Source organism: Gambusia affinis, linkage group LG22, assembly GCF_019740435.1.
Source record: "Gambusia affinis linkage group LG22, SWU_Gaff_1.0, whole genome shotgun sequence".
Lineage (NCBI taxonomy): Eukaryota > Metazoa > Chordata > Actinopteri > Cyprinodontiformes > Poeciliidae > Gambusia > Gambusia affinis.
This window is the reverse complement of record NC_057889.1, coordinates 2,621,856-2,642,847: the sequence shown is the minus strand read 5'-3', so window position 1 is coordinate 2,642,847 and position 20,992 is coordinate 2,621,856. Positions and strand designations below refer to the sequence as shown.

Genomic DNA, 20,992 nt, shown 5'->3' with positions numbered 1-20,992 from the left:
CTATGAAGCTGTTCTTTTAAAAACTACCCCATATTTCGACCATTTCCAATGATCGTACCTTGCGGAGCTCCGTGATGCAGCCGACGGCGCACCAGTCGAACTCCACACTGCTGCCGATGCGGTAAACGCCGGAGCCGATGACCATGACGTGCGGCTCGTTGAAGCTCAGGTCGTTCTCGGTGCCGTGGTAGGTCAGGTACAGGTAGTTTGTGTGCGCCGGCCACTCGGCCGCCACCGTGTCGATCTGCTTCACCACCGGCAGGATGGAGTAATCGTGACGCAGCTTTCTGACTGCGAGCTCAGTACTACAAGAAAGAAAAACTGATTTAAAGAAAAACAGAGAAGAAACGATCAAGTTGAATCTGTCCTTATTGCTACCCACCTCTGTATAGCCAGTGCGATCTGCTTGTCTGAGAAGCCCAGCTGCTTTGCCTTACGCATCACCTCTAGAGGTATGGTGCTCTCCACCTGGATTTATTAGAAAGAAGAAGAAAATTCAGAGTGCAATCTGTTTTTAAAGCTAAACTCATAATGATCTAACAGTTTACCTGGTTGTAGTTCTCAAGCAGTCGCTCGTGATCTGCAATGTTTTTCATTTTGTGCAGGAACCAGCGGTCGATCTTTGTGAGCTCATACAGCTGATCCACCGAGTAGCCAGCTTTGAATGCAGACGCCAAAACAAAGATTCGCTTATCGGTGGGAGTCTGCAGCTCCTGCAGAAAGCAGAGGGACAGAAAGATGAGACCTGACTCAAATAAATACAGCTCAACTCAAAAATAATTCATTTATCCCAAAGGGAAAACAAATGTCATAAGTTATACCATCCAAGCTACATTTATGAGTTGCTGCAAACAGGAAGGATTTCTGGTAGCAGTCTGCGTTGCAACAAATCTGAAGAGGCCTCTGAAGACCAACGACTATTTTAGTAGAAGATCATTTTGTTCATTATTCTGATGATTAATGGGTTAAAAAAACTGACCCATTCCAAAGTCTTTTGATACAATGTTAGAACCGAATTAAAATATGGAAATAAACCCAACAGTAACATTTAGTGAAAGCTTGGCCATTTGTAGCAAAGAATGAATCTGCAGCTAAAAAAAAATACTTCTAAAATACATAAAAATTTGAAAAGCTCAACTCTTTCTGCTTGTCAATACAGTGTAAGATTGACCTGCTGACTTTCTTTTGATTCATCGATTAATAATTGGACATTAATAATTGGTCCTTAATAGGTTTTAATTTTTAATTTGAACTGACTCAAACTAAACCTCGGCAACCGAGGAGTTCAGGATTAATATATTTACAGACAAGTTTTTTTGTTTTTTTTATCTTAAAAGCAAAATGTGAATATTTTTGCATAGTTTTGTCTTAATTAGTGCTTTGAATATGCCGTTCTCTTTGCAAATTACCTTTTTTTGAGTGTGCATACACCAGTTAGTTGATCAATTACTAAATTAGTTGACAATTATTTCAATAATCTATTCAATTAGAAAAGGTTGATAAGATTTCGTAAGTCAATAAAGAAACATGAGAAAATCCAGACAGGATTTACAAACCTTCTCGGAGACGGGTTTGATGGTGTGGTCGAAGCCGACACAGTTCTCATCCACCATCCTGAGAGCTTTCTGAAAGGCCTCCTCAAAGCTGCGGCCGATGGCCATCACCTCCCCTGTGGGAAAAATTATTTTTAAATAAACTTCAAACTCAGTGAAAACAATACGACTGGACAAAAATGTCTGCAGCTATTGGAGTTTAAATAAGACAAAAAAAGGATTCTACAAAGTATTTTACAAACATGGTTATTATAGTTGTAAAATTTGTTTCTTTTTTGTCTTCTTTAAAATATAAATATGCAAATACTGTTAATTTACGGCATAATTTACAGTGTAGGGGGTTTAAATTTGGAATCTGCAAACAGATGGGAGGGAAGAATGGATGGATAGATACACAGATGGGTGAACAAACAGGCATATGGATGAATGGACAGACAGACGAATGAAAGGACTGATGGGCAAACAAGAAGATGGAGGGTCAAACAAGCAGACGGACGACTGTCGGATATGGAATGGAAAATAATCTGAAAATCCAAATAACATTTTTTCCACACAACAGATCTGGAAAACTGAGATAGCAATAGCATAAACTTATGAAACAGATCTCTGCAGGTGAAGAAGAGTACTTCCAGTCAGGATGCAAAACATGTTCATTACCCCCCCTCCTCCCCCCCCCCCCACACACACAAACTTATTTTTAAATAAGATTTTAGTCAGAAAATATCACTGGCAACGCCTCCTAACTCAAGGTTAACATTCGCACATGAAAATGGTTACAAACATTTGCGGAATCATACAACCATATATCTTTAAAAAGCAGCAGTGGAACCTCCTGCACAACCAGCCAGAATGGAGCAAGCAGTTTCTGAATGGCATGACAACAACAAAACACTTGTATTTTCCAGCAGCCATTGTATGCAGCGGTAAAACCAACTGACCAAGTAACATGGTATTGCCTGGCAATTACGACTAAATTGTGAGGGTTTTGAATTTGTGATTAATTTCAATTAATTAATTACCAAAGCTACAATTAACTCAATTTAAAAAACGCTATAGAGTCTCGCCACTAAAAAAGACATTAACTTATTGCCGAAAAACTGGCAATAAGTCTCCCAATAACTGTGTCAGCAGAGACCCAAATGGAAGTAGAAAAACAAGCAAAAAGTAAATTTCGCAGTTAAAATTACTGAGGGAAACATTGAAAGATTATATATTTATACTCTCTTACCAACGCTCTTCATCGAACTGCCGATCTTGGTGGAAACCCTCAGGAACTTGCTGAGATCCCATCGAGGCACCTTCACCACACAGTAGTCCAAACTAGGCTCAAAGTTTGCTGTGGTTGAGTTGGTCACCGAATTTCTAAAAGACGAAGCAAAAATCACATCAGAAGCAGCTACAAAAAAAGATTACATTTTAAGTGAAAGCTGTAAAATTAAGAGGATTTGTTGGTTGAAATGCATACTTGAGTTGGGGCAATGGTATTCCCAGGCCCAGTTTAGCTGCTACATATGCCAAAGGGTAACCAGTTGCCTTACTGGCCAGGGCAGAGCTCCGCGACAGGCGAGCGTTCACCTCTATGATGTAGTACTGAAAGACAGTATGCAGGATTACAGCAATGCACACATGTTTACAGGCAGAGATGCAATCAATGAGCTAATATAAAGTTGATTGATCCTAATGATAAGCAGCCATTTTCTTAAAAACCTGAGTGGCGCCCTCTGCTGGATGATAAATTAAAATGAGATCAATAATTTTAATTTGAACGATTGATTGGCTCTTTTCACCAAAAACTGATTGACAAAAGTCTCACGTCTGGTGAGACAATTTTGCACACAGAGTCTTCGGCGTGTAATGTATTGGTTGTGTTTTGTTTATTTTGGATATTTAAAATGTCTGAGTTTCCTTGTTAGATGTTCGTTAGAAATTAAAGTTTATTTATATTTGAGAGAGTGTACTTGCATTATAATGCCATAGTCTCAAAACAATATTATCATTTATTGCAATAACGTTTGGGACAATTTACCAAAATGTATGCAAAGTTTCTTACTATGTCAGGCCTAACGATGGGAATTAATTTTAATCTAATAAACCATTAATTGACAATTAGCCATAAGTCCAATGTTTGCATCGTTGTTGCAGGTTTCATAAACATCTTGTGTACCTGATCAGATTCAGGGTTCAGAGCATACTGGATGTTGCATTCTCCCACGATGCCAAGGTGTCGGATCACTTTGATGGCCGTGTTTCTCAGCATGTTGTACTCGTGGTCGTTAAGTGTCTGACTGGGAGCCACTACGATGGATTCCCCTGTATGGATGCCCAGCGGATCGATGTTCTCCATGTTGCACACCTGAACAGCAGCAGGAAGGGAAAGTTAAAGTAAAAAAAAAAAAAAGGTTTTCCAGGTTAAATAAATCTGATGCAAGGTACTCACGGTGATGCAGTTGTCATAGGCGTCTCGGACCACCTCGTACTCGATCTCCTTCCAACCTTTGAGGGATTTGTCTACAAGGACCTGAGAGGTGTGAGCGAAGGCCGACATTACCAAGGAGATGAGTTCTTCTCTGTTGTTGGCAAATCCGGAGCCCAGACCGCCGAGAGCGAACGCAGAGCGAACCAGGACGGGGAATCCCAGGCGCTCTGCAGCAGCAATCGCCTAGAAGAAAAATTCAAAGTGACCTAGGGCTGGATAATATAACTTAAAAATAAAATCTCAGCTAATTTCCATTCCAGGCATGATTTTAATAAGCTTTTCGTGTTAGTTTATTTTCTAATATTGACAGGATAAGTGACAGGAATAAAGAATTATTCTCAAAAAATGAGAATAATCATCCCTTCTGTGATCACCTGCTCCACTGAAAGAGCCGCCTCACTGGGAGCAACATGTTCATTGATCTCCTCCATTTTCTCCACAAAGATCTTTCTGTCCTCCGTCATCTCGATGGAGGCGACCGGCGTTCCCAGAACCCTCACTTTGTACTTCTCCAGGACGCCCATCTTGGTTAGTTCCACGCCACAGTTCAGCGCGGTCTGACCGCCGAACGTCAGCAGGACGCCGTCCGGACGCTCGTTCTTTATCACCTGGAGACGGGACACAGTGTTTAATATCGCTGCTTTCTCTCTAATTACATGATCATTTGGTTTATCGAAGGGAAACGATGAATCCGCACCTGAGTGACGTAATCTGGTGTGATTGGCAGGAAGTAAACTTTGTCAGCGAGACCTTTGGATGTCTGCACAGTGGCAATGTTGGGGTTGATCAACACGGTCTGGACGTTCTCCTCCTTCAGAGCCTTTATAGCCTGCAAAGGAAAACAGTGAGTTAAAATGAAAAATAGACATAAATACTTAAATTTACAGGGTTAGTAAATTTTTCCCACGGTATAATTCAATCATTTTTAGGGTAATGCAGGAAGTTTTCAAATTCTTCCAGCATCAGAGAAAAACAATACAAATACAAACTAAAAAAGTTTAAATTCATTATGATATGACCTTATTTATTACAGTTTATATTTTTGTGATTGTATTCTATATTCTAAACTAAGATAAAGAAAAATTTTCATTTTAATTGTCTCTCTCTCACACGAAGTTCTAATTTAACAAAATAATCTCAGAATTTCAAGAACTTTGTCCGACGTACAAAATATAAAACGATCAATAAATCATTGAGTCATTAGAAATAGTAAATATTCATTACATTGAAACAATCCCAGCAAACTGTGGATAAATAACCTTCCTGCTCAAATTTAGGAAAGAAATTTAAAGACAAAATACAGTGAAAATGAGGAAAAAAATCTCTAAAAAAATGTTTTGGCCAAGTTTTTTTTGTCATTTAGGAAATAGAAATAATTTTGGTAATTTCAAACTGATTTAAACAAGAAATGTTCAGTCAGATTTAACTTCAGACTGAAATAAATGTGAAAATACGTGGTTTCTATTGTAAATAACGTTTTACAAATCTAGGCTTTTAATCAAACATTAGATTGCACTTTTTTTCTAAAGTGTCCCTTGAAAAACAGCATGAAGGATTTAAGGCACTTCTACAAACCAAGGGTGTAAAAAATAAACGTACATTTATTTGGATGTATTATGATAATCTTAAGGGAACAGTTCGTTAATGTCGGACCTGAGATCCGGAGTAGTCGAACTCTCCGGCTTGTCCGATGGAGAGCCCTCCAGAACCCAGGATGAGGACTTTCTTGGGCCTGACAACCTCATCGGTCTTTGGGGCACCAGAGTATGTGAGGTGGTCCGTCAAACGCTGCTTCACTGGAAACAAAACACATAAATTATGAGGGAGAAACTAACGATTAATTTACTAATTAATTTAATCTGATAAAACAAAATGGTCACATTCTACAGAATTTTTATGCAAGACATTTTAAATAATTAAATGTAAATAATTACATTTTTTAATGTAGTAGTAGTAGTAATCATTTTATTGCTTGAAATGCAATTAAATAGCATTCCTTTTAGTGAATTTGAAGCTAAAACTAGGCAACTTGACGAGTCTTGGCTAAAATATATTTCCAAAGGTTTTTGTACAGTTCTGGCTTAATTACTGCCTTGATTATATTTTTGAGTCTATTCTCCAGTTAATAATAATCAACTACTAAATTAGTTGAGGATTTATCATAATTAATCTAAATTAATCCGATTAATCATTTCTGTCTTATTTGCTCAAGTATCTGCCCTTTTAAATTTCTAATCTGTTTAATGTTACAAAAATTAGATTTTATAATCCAGGGAGAAAGTAAATACCAGCTTTTCCTGTGTTGCCCTCTTTGAAGTCTTTGACTGTCTGGAGAAAAACATCAAACAGGCTGACCAGATCAGTGGGGCCGGCCATGTGCTCGGGGTGGAACTGAACGCTGGAAGACGAGAACAGTTTCTGATTTTATTCACAGGAACTCTCTGCTGTGAGTCCTCAGTTGGTTCAGTGGATCGAACATTTACCTGAATAAAGGTTTAGAGTTGTGCACGATGCCCTCGCTGGTGTGGTCGTTGGCGTTGGTGAACAGAACGTCCCAGTCGTTGGGCAGGGTGTCGGGGTCGACAGCGAAGCCGTGGTTCTGACTGGTGATGAAGCAGCGGTCGGTTCCGTTATGGAGACACGGCTGGTTGTGACCACGGTTACCATATCTGAAATTATAACCAAGAAAAGTTACAAAGACACATTTTTTATTCATATTATAAACATATTAATATTATTACTGGTAGTGACAGTAGAAGTGTAAATGGTATTGGCAAAATTTGTTTTAATTTTATTTATTCCTCCTTTTGTTTAGTAATTTAGTTATTAATAAATGTCATTATTATTTTTCTATTAATTCTGCAATTTACTATTATTATTATTATTATACTTAGCATTGATTTTGCCATTAGTCTGCTGTTATCTTTTAGTAATTTTGCTTTTATTCAAGAACTTAAAAAGATTTAGAATTTTGCTACTGGTTATGCTCTTATCATTGATGATGTAATTATAACTTATTGTATTATTATTTTAATAGTATTCATTTTTCTATTATATTTTAAATGAACTACATGCACACATAATTATCTGTTTGCCATATGTACGACTTCTACTGTATTTGATTAAGATTGAATTTTGTCATGTTTGATTCAAGTTATAGAGATATTTCATAAATTAAACTAATTACTTTTTTAAACATTTTTCAAAACTTTTCGAAGCTTTTTCCACTGATATAATTATTGTCTAACGTACGTTTGATGAAAACATACAATGTAACTAAATTGTGGTGCATAAAAAGCAAAAACTCATCAACTTCATGTTGAGCATTAAAAGGGATTTCCTTATTTTCCAATAGCTGAGACTTATTTTTGTTAGAAATTAGCAAAATTGAAAGGGACACATTTGAATTTCTTCCCCAAGAAAATCCTATAACTGTACAATAACTGCTATATAACTCTATAATTTTGAACCCCTTTAAACTCTCATTTCAGAATTATTTTTTAAAGAAAAGGAAATCCAATGGTTAAAAACAGAGAAGAAAACATCTGCATAGCTGTAGTTTGTAACAATGAGTCCAAACAAACTATGAGGAGGTGAGCAGCACTCCCCTCAGCAGTGGGAACGGTCGCTGTCCTGATAAAAGCTGCCTAACAACAGGCTGTCTAATCTCTGCTCGCTGTGCCTTTGGGGTTCAGGGTCGCTGGGTTTTTGTTGCAGCTTCTGACCGGTCCAAATCTCCAGAACTCATTCAGGAGACACCAAACTGCTGAGGACAGCAGAATCTGCTTTTCACAGCTTAAAGAGTGAAAGCGCCAAAGCTGGAGGATTCGGGGAAAATCAAGTTACTATATCTGAAGGCTCGTAATTTAATCTGGTGTGACTGTGAGATGTAAAGCTGTTATCTTTCTAACAGCACTAATTTTTTCTTCAGAGTTTAGTAGAGCGTTATAATTTGAAACGCGGATTTAAGTGATTGCTCTTTTCTTTAACGGAGAAAACTCACTTCATCTTGTAGGTTTTTGCTCCAATCACCAAGGAGAGCAGCTGGTGTCCGAGGCAGATCCCAAAAACAGGCTTTGGCTGATCCACACAGACCACCTTCCTCACGTTGCTGATGGTGGCCTGGCAGAACTGGGGGTCGCCAGGACCATTGCTGATGAACAAACCATCAAAATCTGTGGAAAACGATGAAACAAAATGTTCCAAAACCTCAACATTAAACAACTGCTGGTCCAATCTAACCTAAAACAACTTTACAATGTGAAGTACTGACCGTTAGCGTCCAGCGGATGGTCCCACGGTACGACAGTAACGCGGGCTCCTCTTTGAGCCAGGCACCGGATCTGGTTGTACTTGATGCCACAGTCGACTGCCGTGATTCGCAAACTACCACTTGGGTTGAACACTCTTGGTTCCTGGAGACAAAAATTACATTAACTGACATCAGTAGCTAAAATAGATAGATAGATATGTTACAAAGAGTAACAAAAATCACAGAATTTATGTTGTATAACAATGAATTTATGCATATCCTATTGAAATTCATGACAAGATCAATAGTTTGCCTCATATATATATAGTTCATGAATGTCATATTTAGTTTTTTTTTGTCAGAAGTAAATGTACAAAGTAAGTCTGAAAGTACCATGCCGCACTGATAGGGGGCAGTGCTGAGCCCCTTATGCACAACTGGCAACAGGTGCGCCTAATCTACACATTTAAATGAGTGAAAATAAATCAGAAAACTCTAAAAACATAGGGTTGGAATAATATATGTGACTCGGTTTCCTGCTGAACTTATTGACATCTCTGGTAAAACTACAAACATTCTGGGTGAGTCACCTTCATAGACACTTCCTGGACCAGGTTCCTCTGATCTGGGTTATCAAAGGGGATGCTGTCCTCTGGAGTCCCATCTACAACCAGTTTCCCCAACATGGTGCCCTTCTCTCTGATCTTTTTAGTCAGACAGCGAGTGTCAACACCTGGAAAGAAGGAAAACAACTTTAAAAGCCTCAGTTTTTTAGTGTTACATACACAACTTTAAATGTCATATGCTGAATAAAAGGAAAACATGCATTTCATATTGAATGAATTTTCTTAAACATAGATTTTTCTTACCTTGCAACCCGGGAATGCCATGCTCTGTGAGCCACTGGTCGAGTGATTTTACTGAACTCCAGTGACTGGGATCCTCAGACAACTCTCCGATGATCAGAGCTGCAGCGTGAATCTTGGAAGACTCAAACCACTGAAAAAAACAACATGAAAAAAATAATCCCATTAATCCATCATTGACATATGGTCAACTAATTGTGCTTTTTGCAATGCAATTATTAATTGATTAATTGAAGAAAATAAAATTGGCTCTACACTGTATGGATGTTGCATCCTTTGCTACAGATTATGAAACGTAAACTAAAGCAGTTCTGTTATTGCATTTTAGGCGATAAAATGTTTATTTTCTTATTTAAAAAGGAGCAGGTTTTTTTGATTATTCACATTACTTAATGTATTATTAATATTGCAGAAAACAGATTTGAGTGGCTAAATTAAAAATCTGCCGAATGTTTTTTTAAATCTGATTACACCATTAATCATCAAAATAATCAAATACAAAAATAATCTTTAGTTCCAGTCCTACATAAAAGCAAAAATTACAAAAATTCACATGTTGTTTTTCAGTCTATTAATCAATGAAGTTCATTTGTATATCACATTTCAGTAACAAGGCAGTTAAAAATAGAAAAATACAAAGTCATAAAAGACACCAAAGTGTCAACAATTTAGAAAACCAGAAACAAACATTATATTTTGATTAGTGCCATTATCAACATCATTAATACACGGCAAATAAACTCCAAATTAAAACTCAATTTCAATTAATCCACCTGATCTAACCTTGATTTTTCAGTACCTGGCTAAGTCCAAACTCTCCCTCTTTGTTGTTTGGTACTCCATAGTTGCCGATGAGAGGGTAAGTGAGAGTGAGCAGCTGGCAGCGGTAGGACGGGTCCGTCAGAGCCTCAGGATAACCCACCATGCCAGTCTGGAACACTAAACACACAAAACATTCCTCAGTACAACTCAAAACATCATCCGTCTCTGTTTTTATTTAATATCCAAAATGTCTTTTTTCTAATTTTCTAACATAGCACAAAGTTTTTCTTTGGATTTTATGCTTCTTATGCTTTCTGGTGACTTTAGAAGTAGTGTTGTTAAATAAATGGATTTAAGGTTTTAACAATATATTTTGTGGTATTATTGCAACAACATAAGTGATATTCATTCCTTCTTTTTAGGGTAACTCCATCGTACAGCAATCACAACCCCACAAACACTGATCTTGAGAAACATTTGAAATATACTTCTTAAGTAAATGAATAAATGATAAACAATACAGTAAATGCTCACCCATACAGTTAAATATAGATTTTTTAAAAGAAAATCTAAGCAAAACTAATTTAAATTGAAGGCATACAAAAATACTCAAGTCCAAAGAAAAGTGCAAGACAGGTCACTTAAAAAATGTTTATAAGTTGTCCATATTTGTGCATAGAAAACAGTAATAGGTTATTTACAAACAATTTAAAAATATATAAGTCTATTGGAAGCAGTGGTTAGAAAATCTTACTGTTGCTTGGAGGAAGAATCTGTGATAATGCTCCTTTATGCATCTAGGATGGCATACTAACTACTCTCATTGATAAGGAAGTTAAAACTTGAGTCTGGAGTTAAATACAATCTAATGACCTAATTAAATAACTGAAAACCTCAAATATTTGTCAAACTGGTTGGACTGTAGCACATTTTGACAGTCAAGACTTGTTAACTTGCTCATCAGCTTTCACTGGAGCTTAGAACTCGTTTATTTGGAAGTAATTTATTTCACGAAGTGACAAGAAATGGCATGTTTGGGAAGAATTTCTGCTTTTATTGACCGGATGAATGGAATCCGGCAACACAACTATGCTGTAGATAACAAAGGACAGGTTATCAGAGTCTGGTACTAAACTGTGATCTGTGACTCCAAATGGACACAGATCAGGGTAAAAAAAAGAAAAAAAAAGGTCAGTCTGAAGGCAGCGAGATATCCAATATATTTATTGCAGACAAGGAAGTGAATATACATTAAATATAGTAAAGCTAACATTTTCATATTACTTACCAACTTCTCCCGAAACAGACACTTTCGCACCAAAAAGTCGCCCCCTAAATTTTTCTCCATCTTCCAGAATCAGAGTAGCTAAAGTTGCCATTTTTTTCTGTCAAAGAGCTAAAGCTAACAGGCTTGCTGTTTAAAGAACGGTCTCCACGTGAACCTTACGCCTCACAGCACGCGAGATGCACAAGATGGATAAAATAGAGATAAAAACGAGCTTTAAGGGTCAAAAACGGTTAGCTAGTAGCGGTAGTGTATGTTGCGTCAATGAAAGGAAAACAAAGGTAAAAGAAAGCGAAGATGGGGAGTTTGGCGGTTAGAAAGCCAGGAGAGATGCCAGAAAAGTGTTCCACACGCGCCGCCAGCAGCGTGGAAGTCGGCCCGCGGTGAGTAGCCGAATGTTTGACGCAAAACTGAATTGGAGCTTCCGATAAGAATTTTCAAAATAAAAGTACCATGTCATTTATTTATTGCTAAATTTGAAGTCAAATTGTAAGCGAAATGTGTGTTTTGTTGTTAGACTGTGGCTACAAAAAGAGACAAATAGCAAATAAGCAATCTAGTTCTTTGAGATTATTTTTCTGTATAAGATATTAAAGAAGTCATAAGTGGTTGATTTATCCGATGAATATAAAATGTTAGATATTTTTTAAGAACAGAGAAGCCCTTCTAACTTCTATTTTTTTAGCACAAATTTTTTTAATGAATTAATATTTCTAGGTTTGAGAGTAAACTGATGTAAATAATGTTTAGATAAACACATACAAATAAAAGTTGATAGTAGTTTCCCACCCTTTCTGGCAGCTTTAATATTCAAACACTTTAAATAGTTATAGTTGCTTGACAAGTATCAGATTAACTAAAGAGTCTAATTTCATAAATGGCACATTAATGTTGAAACAGTAGAAAAAAGGTACCATACCGCCGAAATTTTAATTTGAATGTACAGTTTGTTCGTTTCCTTGTTGACGTCATACGGTAGATTGTTTTTTTTAAAACGCCTATTTCTCATTGATTTTTTTCAGTGCGTCTTGTGAAGTTGTCTTAAAATACCTCCTTGGTCAAATAGCTAAGCTGCTAAAAACACTAGACATTTTTAAAATGTCAGCTGATTTGTTTTTGTATGTTTAGTGCAATGTTGAGTTCCTTAATTAATTAATTTACGTTATGTTTTGTTATATTTTTGGTTAAAATATCTAAATTTAAAATTAAAATTAATATAAAAAAACGTTTTAGTCATATTTATTTTTTACAGAAATTACATAGATACATTACACTACAGAGTAATTTATTTATAAATATTAGTTATTTTTTTCTGTTTCCTTTTTAATTTTTGGGAATTTATTGGACACATTTATTTTAAGGGATGTTTTTGCTTACTTATGTTTACACTGAGTTTATAGAAGTGGATGGCGCTGGTAGCGTTTTGGTACCAGAAGAGGGCAGTATTACTTTAATTTACTGCAAGTTTGAAGTTCGCTGACTTCCAAGTAATCTTGATCAACTTGCAGAGATCTTGATCAAGAAAATGCTAAAATGGAAAATAACAAATGTTTATGATGCCGCGTTGATTAAATATAATATGATGACGGATTATAAGCCCATTGAATTGCTGTGATATTCTTAAAGCTGATATGGGGAGGCATTAACAAGTCTGTGCTTCAGCAATTGTCTCTTTTTCGTAAAAACATTTGTCTGCAATGATTTAGTCTATTCCTTAAAGACGCATATTTGTATGTATCCAAAATAAAGGCTGTTCATTCACTTAGATTAATTGTTTAATCTTCATTAATCAGACCAAAAATTCACAAAAGCTATAAAATTATAGCAATATATTTTTTTAAAGAAACAGCACCACATCTGGGATTTTAACTAATTTAGAAATTCCCCTCCTTTTAGACAAAAAGAAAATCATGATTTTCAGTAAAGATGGCTGATTTCAAACAGATACATCTGGAAAAGTAAAGAAAAAAGCAACCAAAAACACTGAAAGTGTTGTGTGGTTATTATCGCCAACATTACTTTTTTCAAACATTAGGATTTGTTCATTGTTTCTAGCAAATATTGCACATTTTCAGCTAAATTATTACAGATTAAAATACCAGCTTTTTGAATTTTAATTTATTTCTTATCTTTGCTTGAAGAAGTGTCTCAGATTTATCAGTTACAAGTCATTTCAGTCATCATTTGTGTAAATTTGTCACTTTCACTATAACATGAGAATGACTCACTGTGTGAGAGAAGATGCCACAAAACGCAAGAATCTCCCTAATTATCTCTGCGGGTTAAAATAGATGGGATTGTTCACAAATTTTCTTTTAATTTGTAATTTCTCATCTTTTTTATCCTATTATTAACATTTATTAGGTAATATTAAACTTAATTCAGTTATTTAGAGCAAAAGTATCTTCTGAGTGAGTTTTAAGTCAGCGTATGTCACATTATTTACTCCAAGTGGCAAAAATAAAACCGTCGTTTCAGCCAAACTTTTCATGAAATTCCTCCATCATCTGCTGACGTTAAACGACGTCAGCGAGAACAGAAGTAAGCTAAGCCGGTTGAATAATGCAGAACATTTTGCCAAGTCTTGCTGCCAGGGATTGCGGATGCTTCACAGATAACAACAGGCAATTAAATTAAGAGCCGGACCAAATTTTCTGTCAGATTCCTAAGAAGAGGAGACACAGAGGGAAAAAGTGGAAGATAATTAAAGGGAAAATAAGTCTTCATACACTGACACCTGCATGCTATTGTTGTTATTGGTTGAGTTGACTGCGGGGCTCCTGTGAGTCATTTGTGCTTATGGAGCTGAAAGGTGTAATGGCCAACAGCCTGGAGATGTTTCTAAATTTTCAGTTTAGATGAATTATGTCACTTTTCTAGAATATAACAAAATAAGGAGATAAATGTGCTTTTATAAAGGGGGTTAGCTTGAAGACGCAGGCCATAAGTTTTAAAGATCACTCATCCTTACATATGCAGAGAGTCGGGTAGTAACTATACGTTTACTCATTTACATTTATTTAATTAATCTTTTTGAAAAAAATATACTTACTTGAGGAATTTTTTTTACACTTTTATTTGAGTAAAAATATATTGAATATATTGAGTACAATTTCTTGCACTCAAATAAAATAAAATTAGTTAAAACTATCATCATGTTGATATGAGACATGTAATCTGTGAAAATATCAATCTAGTCCACCTCCTTCTTTGGGTGCGATTGCCATATGAAGAAATGCTCTGCTACCGATCAAAAACAGCCAATCAGAGCCAAGGGGAGGGTCTTAGTGGTGTCAATCAATCTCGTGAACTCACCTTTACAGGAAAACCGTTAATCCATCATGCTAACTAACCTTAGCTTTCCTGACAGGGTCTGCCTTATAGAAAGGTGGGGAGCAATGCACATCTTTCTATAAGGCAGAAAGGCACTAAGACTCACCTCCTAGCTCTGATTGAGCAGCTGAGCAGCTGTCAATATAGTGACAGTTTCAACAAATATGTAAAAAATCTTTTCCTGTAAAAGTTACGTACTGGTTTTTATTAAATAATCTAATAAATAAAATCTCAAAATGTGGAACAAACCATTCATATGGTAAGTTTGGGGGTTTAAGAAGAAGAAAAAACAAATTTGACATTTACAGCTGTGATTAGCATTTTACCTTAGCGATTAAAAAAAGGAATACTTGCTAGAGAACACAGATCCTAAGTCTCAATTTTTAGATTTCCAGAATGCTATTAATATTTCCAAATCCAGCATGAACTGCAACATGTAACTTTACAACTTTACAAATGGATAAATACAGCGACCCTATCCTGTTTAGCCTTCTTGTTCTCTGCTGAATGATTGCTCTCTCTCATGCAGCCTGAATGAACCAGACATGTCTCAGAAATTTGTAGAAAATAAACATTCCATATTCATTCTGTTAGCTTCTTAGTTTCCATAAACATTGAGTGTTGATATTAAAAATAGAAAGTTGTTTTCTTTTATTGACAGTTTGATGCTTTTGTTTGATCAAAAAAATGTATGGATATTGCTTAAAGTTTAAATCAACTCTACAGGTCAGAATTATGCTGAAGACTAAAAATTCAACTTGCTGAGTGATAATTAGTGAAATATTGGCAAGTGTATGTATAAGTTTGAATAAAGAATAATTTGGATATGTGTAGATCAGTATAAATCCACAATAAAATTAAAGCCATTTTTTGTTTTTGTATAATTATTCCTCCCCTGGAAAAATAAAAGTTGAAATAAATAAGTGCAAGAGCCAAAATGGATGACGTGCATGCCGACGATGGCCGCATGGCATCTTCACACTGAAGTGTGAAGAAGGTGAAGAGAGGATCAACATCCTCCACCTCTCCACCTGCTGCAGGTGTTTCTCAGTTCAGATGCACAGATAAAACTCCAAAGAGCCGAGGAGAACAACATGTTGGCGCTGAAACTAGCTCTAAAGGTTAAAATGGCAGAAGAGGTTTTAGTTTGGGATGGTGACCTTTATCTTCCAGTCCTCCTCCTTCCTGTCCTGTTTGCACAATCACAACACAAGCAGAGATCATCCTTCAAGAAAATGCAAGCAGCGCGTAACTCCACATGTCAGAAACAGTCCAACACTGTTCTGTTCCTGGTGGGATACAGAAAAGTACAGAACCGCATTGGATTCACCTGAGAAAAATTACCTTTTGACATATTTTGAGAAAATATGTCATAATTACAAGATCTTGTCTCCTAATTATAATATATTTTCTTGTAATTGCGAGACCTTTTTTCATGATTCTGAAAAGGTTTTCTAATTATGAAATAAGGACTCTAATTGTGACATCTTATCTTGCAATTACAAGATTTTTTCTAGCAATTATGAGATCCTATCTTGTAATTATGGCATCTTATCTCAATTATGAGATTTTATTAAATAATTACGAGATAAATTATGAGATGTTTTCTCAGAATTATGATATATTGTCTTATAATTATGAGTTAATGTTTCATAATTATGGGACAAGATGTAGTTATGAGAAAAGATTGTAATTATTACAAGTTCATGTCTCATAATTATGCCATCTTATGTTGTAATTGTGAGATTTATTCTTGTACTTATGGGATATGTCTTAAGATCTCGTAATTATAACATCTTTTCTTGGATTACAAAATAAAGCCTCATGATTAAAATATCTTATCTCTGAATTCTGAAATTATTTCTTGTATTTTTGAGATCTTAGCTCATAGTTAAATCATCTTATTTCTCAGTTACGCTATTTTTTTCTTGTAATGAGATATTAACTCATAATGACTGAATCCTGATGTGGTAATTATGAGATAAGACAACTACATTTTTTCGTTTTTTGCTGAATGCAATGCACTTCAGCAGAGAATGCTGCAGCAGACCCAGAAATGCAGCAGTTCTGGTTCTGTTGCAGCATCAGCAGTGATGCTGTGTGGACATTTCAGAGCCGGTTTTCTCCATCTCTCACTCTGAATCTGAATCACTCATCTGAAATTCAAACGAGGCTCAGGAAAGTTGATGAGAAAAACTAGCAACAAAAGTTTTGTTGGTTTCATTTGGCCGGTGCAGAGGTGTGAATGTTTCTCTCGTCGCGCGGCACTTCGGCTGCAAGAGACTGTAATCTGTAATCATGAGCTGTAAGAGACGCTCATGATGTCGGGAGACACTGGAAGCAGATGCACAATGCGGTGAGTCATGCTGTGGGCCAGAAATTACTGAGTGCATTCCTCCAATAGAAACAAACTTCAGCTTTAGTAAAAACTTCTGACAGGATTCCTACAGAGCCTGGAAGAGTCTGGAAGAGTTTGGGAAATCTGGCATCTTGAGTCAAGACTTTTCCAGACAAAACAGAGAAAAAGTAAATGATTTCTTTCTTCCTTTGTTTCCTATCTTCCTTGCTTCCTTCCTTCTTTCATTCATTTGTTCCTTCCTTCCTTCCTTCCTTTCTTCCTTCCTTCCTTCCTTTTCAATATGTACTTCTGCTACTCTGTGAAGTAAAAAGCAGATATAATTAAACGGTTTTCAAATAAAAATCTCTAAAATGAAAAATGTTTAAATGTTTCCAGTTCGATTAGAACCTGGGCAGAAAATAAATCAATAAAAACTAAATGATTTAAGTATCTTTTTCTCCAAAGCTTTCTTTCCTTCCCTGAACTAAATGCTATTTAAAAATAAAACATTTAATTGAAATAAATATATTCCTGTTGAGGTTTGTGGAGGTTCTGCACTGAGTGGACCGGTCCAGTCAGACCATGTGTCACCTCTCATGAATTATTAAACGGATGATCCAACTGTTGACATTAGAAACCAAACAAATCTGTTCTGCCATCACTGTCCACCGTACGCCGATCAGTGTGTGTGTTTGGTTTGCTGATGGATTAGGTCAATGTTGGCCTTTTATACTGATTTAATATTTATTGCTACAACTTTGGTTGGAAATTAGAGGAAATTAAACAAGGAGAAAAGTCTGGATGGGAACATGTTTGGTTTTCTTTAGGGCTGATAGCTAAAACTGATTGATTTATTTAACAGACATGATATAAAACAAAAGACAGAAAAAAAAATATCTTAATTTTCTGAAACTGTAACATGTCACTACAAAAGAAAAGCTGCAAGAATGAACCCTTTTAAATACAGTTAGCTCCAGTAATTTAGTGATGTTTTAGATATTTTGTTTAGGGTTTTTTTAAGAACATAAATTTAAAACCTTGTTTCTAATTTTAGTTTTAACAGCTGACAGTTATATCTTATTCTTAGAAATCATAATATTATTCTTATCTTTTTTTTAATTTTTCAACAGACCTACAAGGAAAATCTACGAATTTACTGAAGAAAAAATATCAATAAAGACGTTTTTCTCTACATAAATAAAAAGTCAAAAGTCTTAATAGAATAGAATAGATGAAATTTAGGTGTTAGATTAGCAAAGTGACATCGATGTATGTAGATTCACACAATGACAAAATTATTAAAATAAATACAAGCATATCAAATTTACTAAATTAGGAATAATATACGACACACGATCAAACGTTCAAAATTAAAATTTCAAAATTACAGCATAACATGTTAGTTAGCAAAAATAGCAAGTTTACAATTCCAGTCATGGCCTGGAACTTCAGTTTATTCAGAAATAAAGTTTTTGAACTCGTTTTATGCTGGGTTTAGAGTCATGACTTCTTCCTTGCTAAGTGGCCCTCCAGCCTGTGTTGCTATGTGACTCCTTTAAATGTGAAAACCATAATTTTCACTTTCAATCTTTTGTCCTGTATGTTTCAAACAAAATAAACTTTCATTTCTGGGATTTAGAAGAAACTGGAGTATTGGAGAACATTGTTTGGTTTCATTCATCCTAATTTCACCCCCAGCTAGAACCCATAAGAGGTAATAGACAATAAGGTTGGGCCTGAGAGTGTTTGGACTAGGACAATATTACAACAGACTTCTTGTAAGTTGACAAAACACTCCAGGTGAGAGAAATTACAAAATTTCTCAGCAGGAGACCAAAACAGTAACGTTTCTAAGAAAATGCCAAACATGTTGGTAAGTCAGAAACTCATTATGGTCGGATTACAAAAAGGGAAAGTGTGAAATCATCTCCAATTGGACCAGTTACGTAAAGTGAGCTGCAGTGTGAAGAACTCCCTGAACTCGATTAGGAAGCAGCAGTTTGTTGGTGCTGATTCAGTCAAAATGACACCATGCAGCAACATGTCGCCACATACTCATCTTTTCTTCTCCACACAAAGTGTGGAAGAGGAAAAGTAAACATACAGAAACTTATGGACATTTCACATAAGAAATTCTAGATATTTCTATGTTAGTGTTTTCTTGTTATTATTTGTTTTCATTATATTTCCAATTTTATTTGCACTAGTTGAATGCATACATCTACCATCAAGAATACATTTAAAGGGGCAGTGTTAAGTGTTTTTCTGCCACAGAGTGCTATTTCATAGCACAATCAAGTAACTATGTTGCCTTCAGATATTATAAAATGCTGTTTATCAAATATAAATTAAAATAAATATAACTTTGTAACTTAACCTTGAAATTGATCCTCTCTGTCTCTTCAAGAAACTTTTGCTGTTTGTGTCAGTGGTTCCTCATTATAGGAACCACTGACAAGTAGTTCCTATAATGAGCTCAGGAGACGTGCAGTTCTACCAGGTGTTTGCTAACTGCTGCTGGCTAGTCTGAAGGAGCTGAGGGAGGGAGGGCTGCTCTGTAAGGCAGAAGCTCGAAAGCTTGGAAGCTGCAGCTCAGAGGAGTAGCTTCGTCCTCAGAGGCGTCACTCTGTCCCATCAGATGTTTTGCACAGCTGAATGGTTTCCATGGAGATTAAAGGATTTCTCAAATATACATGAGAAATCCTGGTGTATATTTGATGTTATTAGAACATCATGTTCTAATAGTATTAGAACATGATGTAAAGCTAAAAAAAAGAGTCAATTTTACATAACACTGCCCCTAGAAGATGGCTTTTTATATCTTTAACTTGAATTGTGATTACAGTCAGAAAAAATGTAAGCTCTCTCAAGGCATAATTTAATTGATGATATCTGAAATATATGTTTCAGATAGTTATTCATTGTAGATATCATGAATTGAAACTGCCATGCAACTTAATATTAAATCTGACATCATTGCTCAAAATGTAATCTGAGATATCTCAAATACATTTTGTGTAGTCAAAATATAATCAGATATATATTAATTAACTAACGTATCTAGTCATAAAGTGATTTAAGACACAGGGAATGTAAGTGTGGTGAAGCCAATTTTATGTTAAAACGGCCTGCCATACAGTTCGGCCGTTCAGGAAACTTCCCGAACCTCCCGATGGCCAACGTTCCTCTGAATGAATCCAGCCACTGAAAACAGACAAATGATTTAAAAACATAAATCATGTAATTCTGAACAGTTCAGAGATGATCCATCTGGTGAAACAAAGACGCAGAAATCACTGTGAGTTCCTTTTCCTCCCACGTTACAGAATCAGAAAGCTGCTGCTTTGTGTAGAAAATACATCTGTCTACTTATAACTCACAGGAAATGAATGCAGTGGGTTTAAGAATGCATTTAGGGTTGTGGGTGGAGAAGTGGAAATGATTTTGTTCCTCAGCATTGAAGCTTTGTAAAGCTGTCGGTTTAGTTACTAATTTAAGATATTATGTAAATAATGATACATGAAAAAACTGTGTGGGGATTAAGACCAAGAAGACAGAAAGAAAAGAAGAAGAGAAATAACTTTTATTGTCCCAAAGGGAAACCCAAACGGACGGCAAAACAGAAGAATCCAGATTCACACAAAGGTTTAAATATAACAGAATACAAGCTAATAATACTGAAGAGAATATTTACCATAAAAAAGATAACGCATCACTTTTAAAGAAATATCATCTGAAGAACTTTCTCAGGCTCCTGAAAGGATCCAGAGTTTCAGCCACTGAAACTCTGGATGAGAGTTGAGAAGATAAAAATCTTCTCATCATGAGTTTAAACTTTATGTGGTTGACAGCATCAGTCAGGACTCGTCTGTTGGCTCCAACTGGGTCAAAACGGACCATCACAGCCAGATTAATGACGTCCTGCAGTTGCCAAGAGATTGATTTCTAAAACAAATAAACAAAAGAGGAAAGAAAGATTATGTTTTCATTTTTTCAGACTCAAAAATGTCTTATTGATCTGTTTACCTCCTATCTGCTGTTTCTGGGGAACTCGGCGGCTTTTTGGACTCTGATGCATTATCCACAGAAATGTTCATTTCTTCTCCTTATTTACTTTTAAGTAAGCT

At 35.8% G+C, this 20,992-nt stretch overlaps 1 protein-coding gene across 1 annotated transcript in view; it reads right to left on the bottom strand.

Moving 5' to 3' along the window:
• cad (carbamoyl-phosphate synthetase 2, aspartate transcarbamylase, and dihydroorotase) overlaps positions 1-11,584 on the bottom strand; it is a 28,368-nt gene extending 16,784 nt beyond the window's left edge. Inside the window, exons 1-19 of the mRNA XM_044106408.1 lie at positions 11,198-11,584; positions 9,947-10,086; positions 9,151-9,280; positions 8,872-9,014; positions 8,303-8,444; positions 8,033-8,204; positions 6,513-6,698; positions 6,318-6,427; positions 5,683-5,825; positions 4,727-4,858; positions 4,404-4,637; positions 3,991-4,212; positions 3,718-3,906; positions 3,019-3,143; positions 2,782-2,915; positions 1,557-1,669; positions 549-713; positions 383-468; positions 59-305 (exon numbers count right to left, since the gene is read on the bottom strand). Of these exons, the coding sequence (XP_043962343.1) occupies positions 59-305; positions 383-468; positions 549-713; positions 1,557-1,669; positions 2,782-2,915; positions 3,019-3,143; positions 3,718-3,906; positions 3,991-4,212; positions 4,404-4,637; positions 4,727-4,858; positions 5,683-5,825; positions 6,318-6,427; positions 6,513-6,698; positions 8,033-8,204; positions 8,303-8,444; positions 8,872-9,014; positions 9,151-9,280; positions 9,947-10,086; positions 11,198-11,288 (2,904 nt within the window). The 5' untranslated portion in view covers positions 11,289-11,584. The remainder of the gene's footprint in view (positions 1-58; positions 306-382; positions 469-548; positions 714-1,556; positions 1,670-2,781; positions 2,916-3,018; positions 3,144-3,717; positions 3,907-3,990; positions 4,213-4,403; positions 4,638-4,726; positions 4,859-5,682; positions 5,826-6,317; positions 6,428-6,512; positions 6,699-8,032; positions 8,205-8,302; positions 8,445-8,871; positions 9,015-9,150; positions 9,281-9,946; positions 10,087-11,197) is intronic.
• Positions 11,585-20,992: the final 9,408 nt, after the last annotated feature.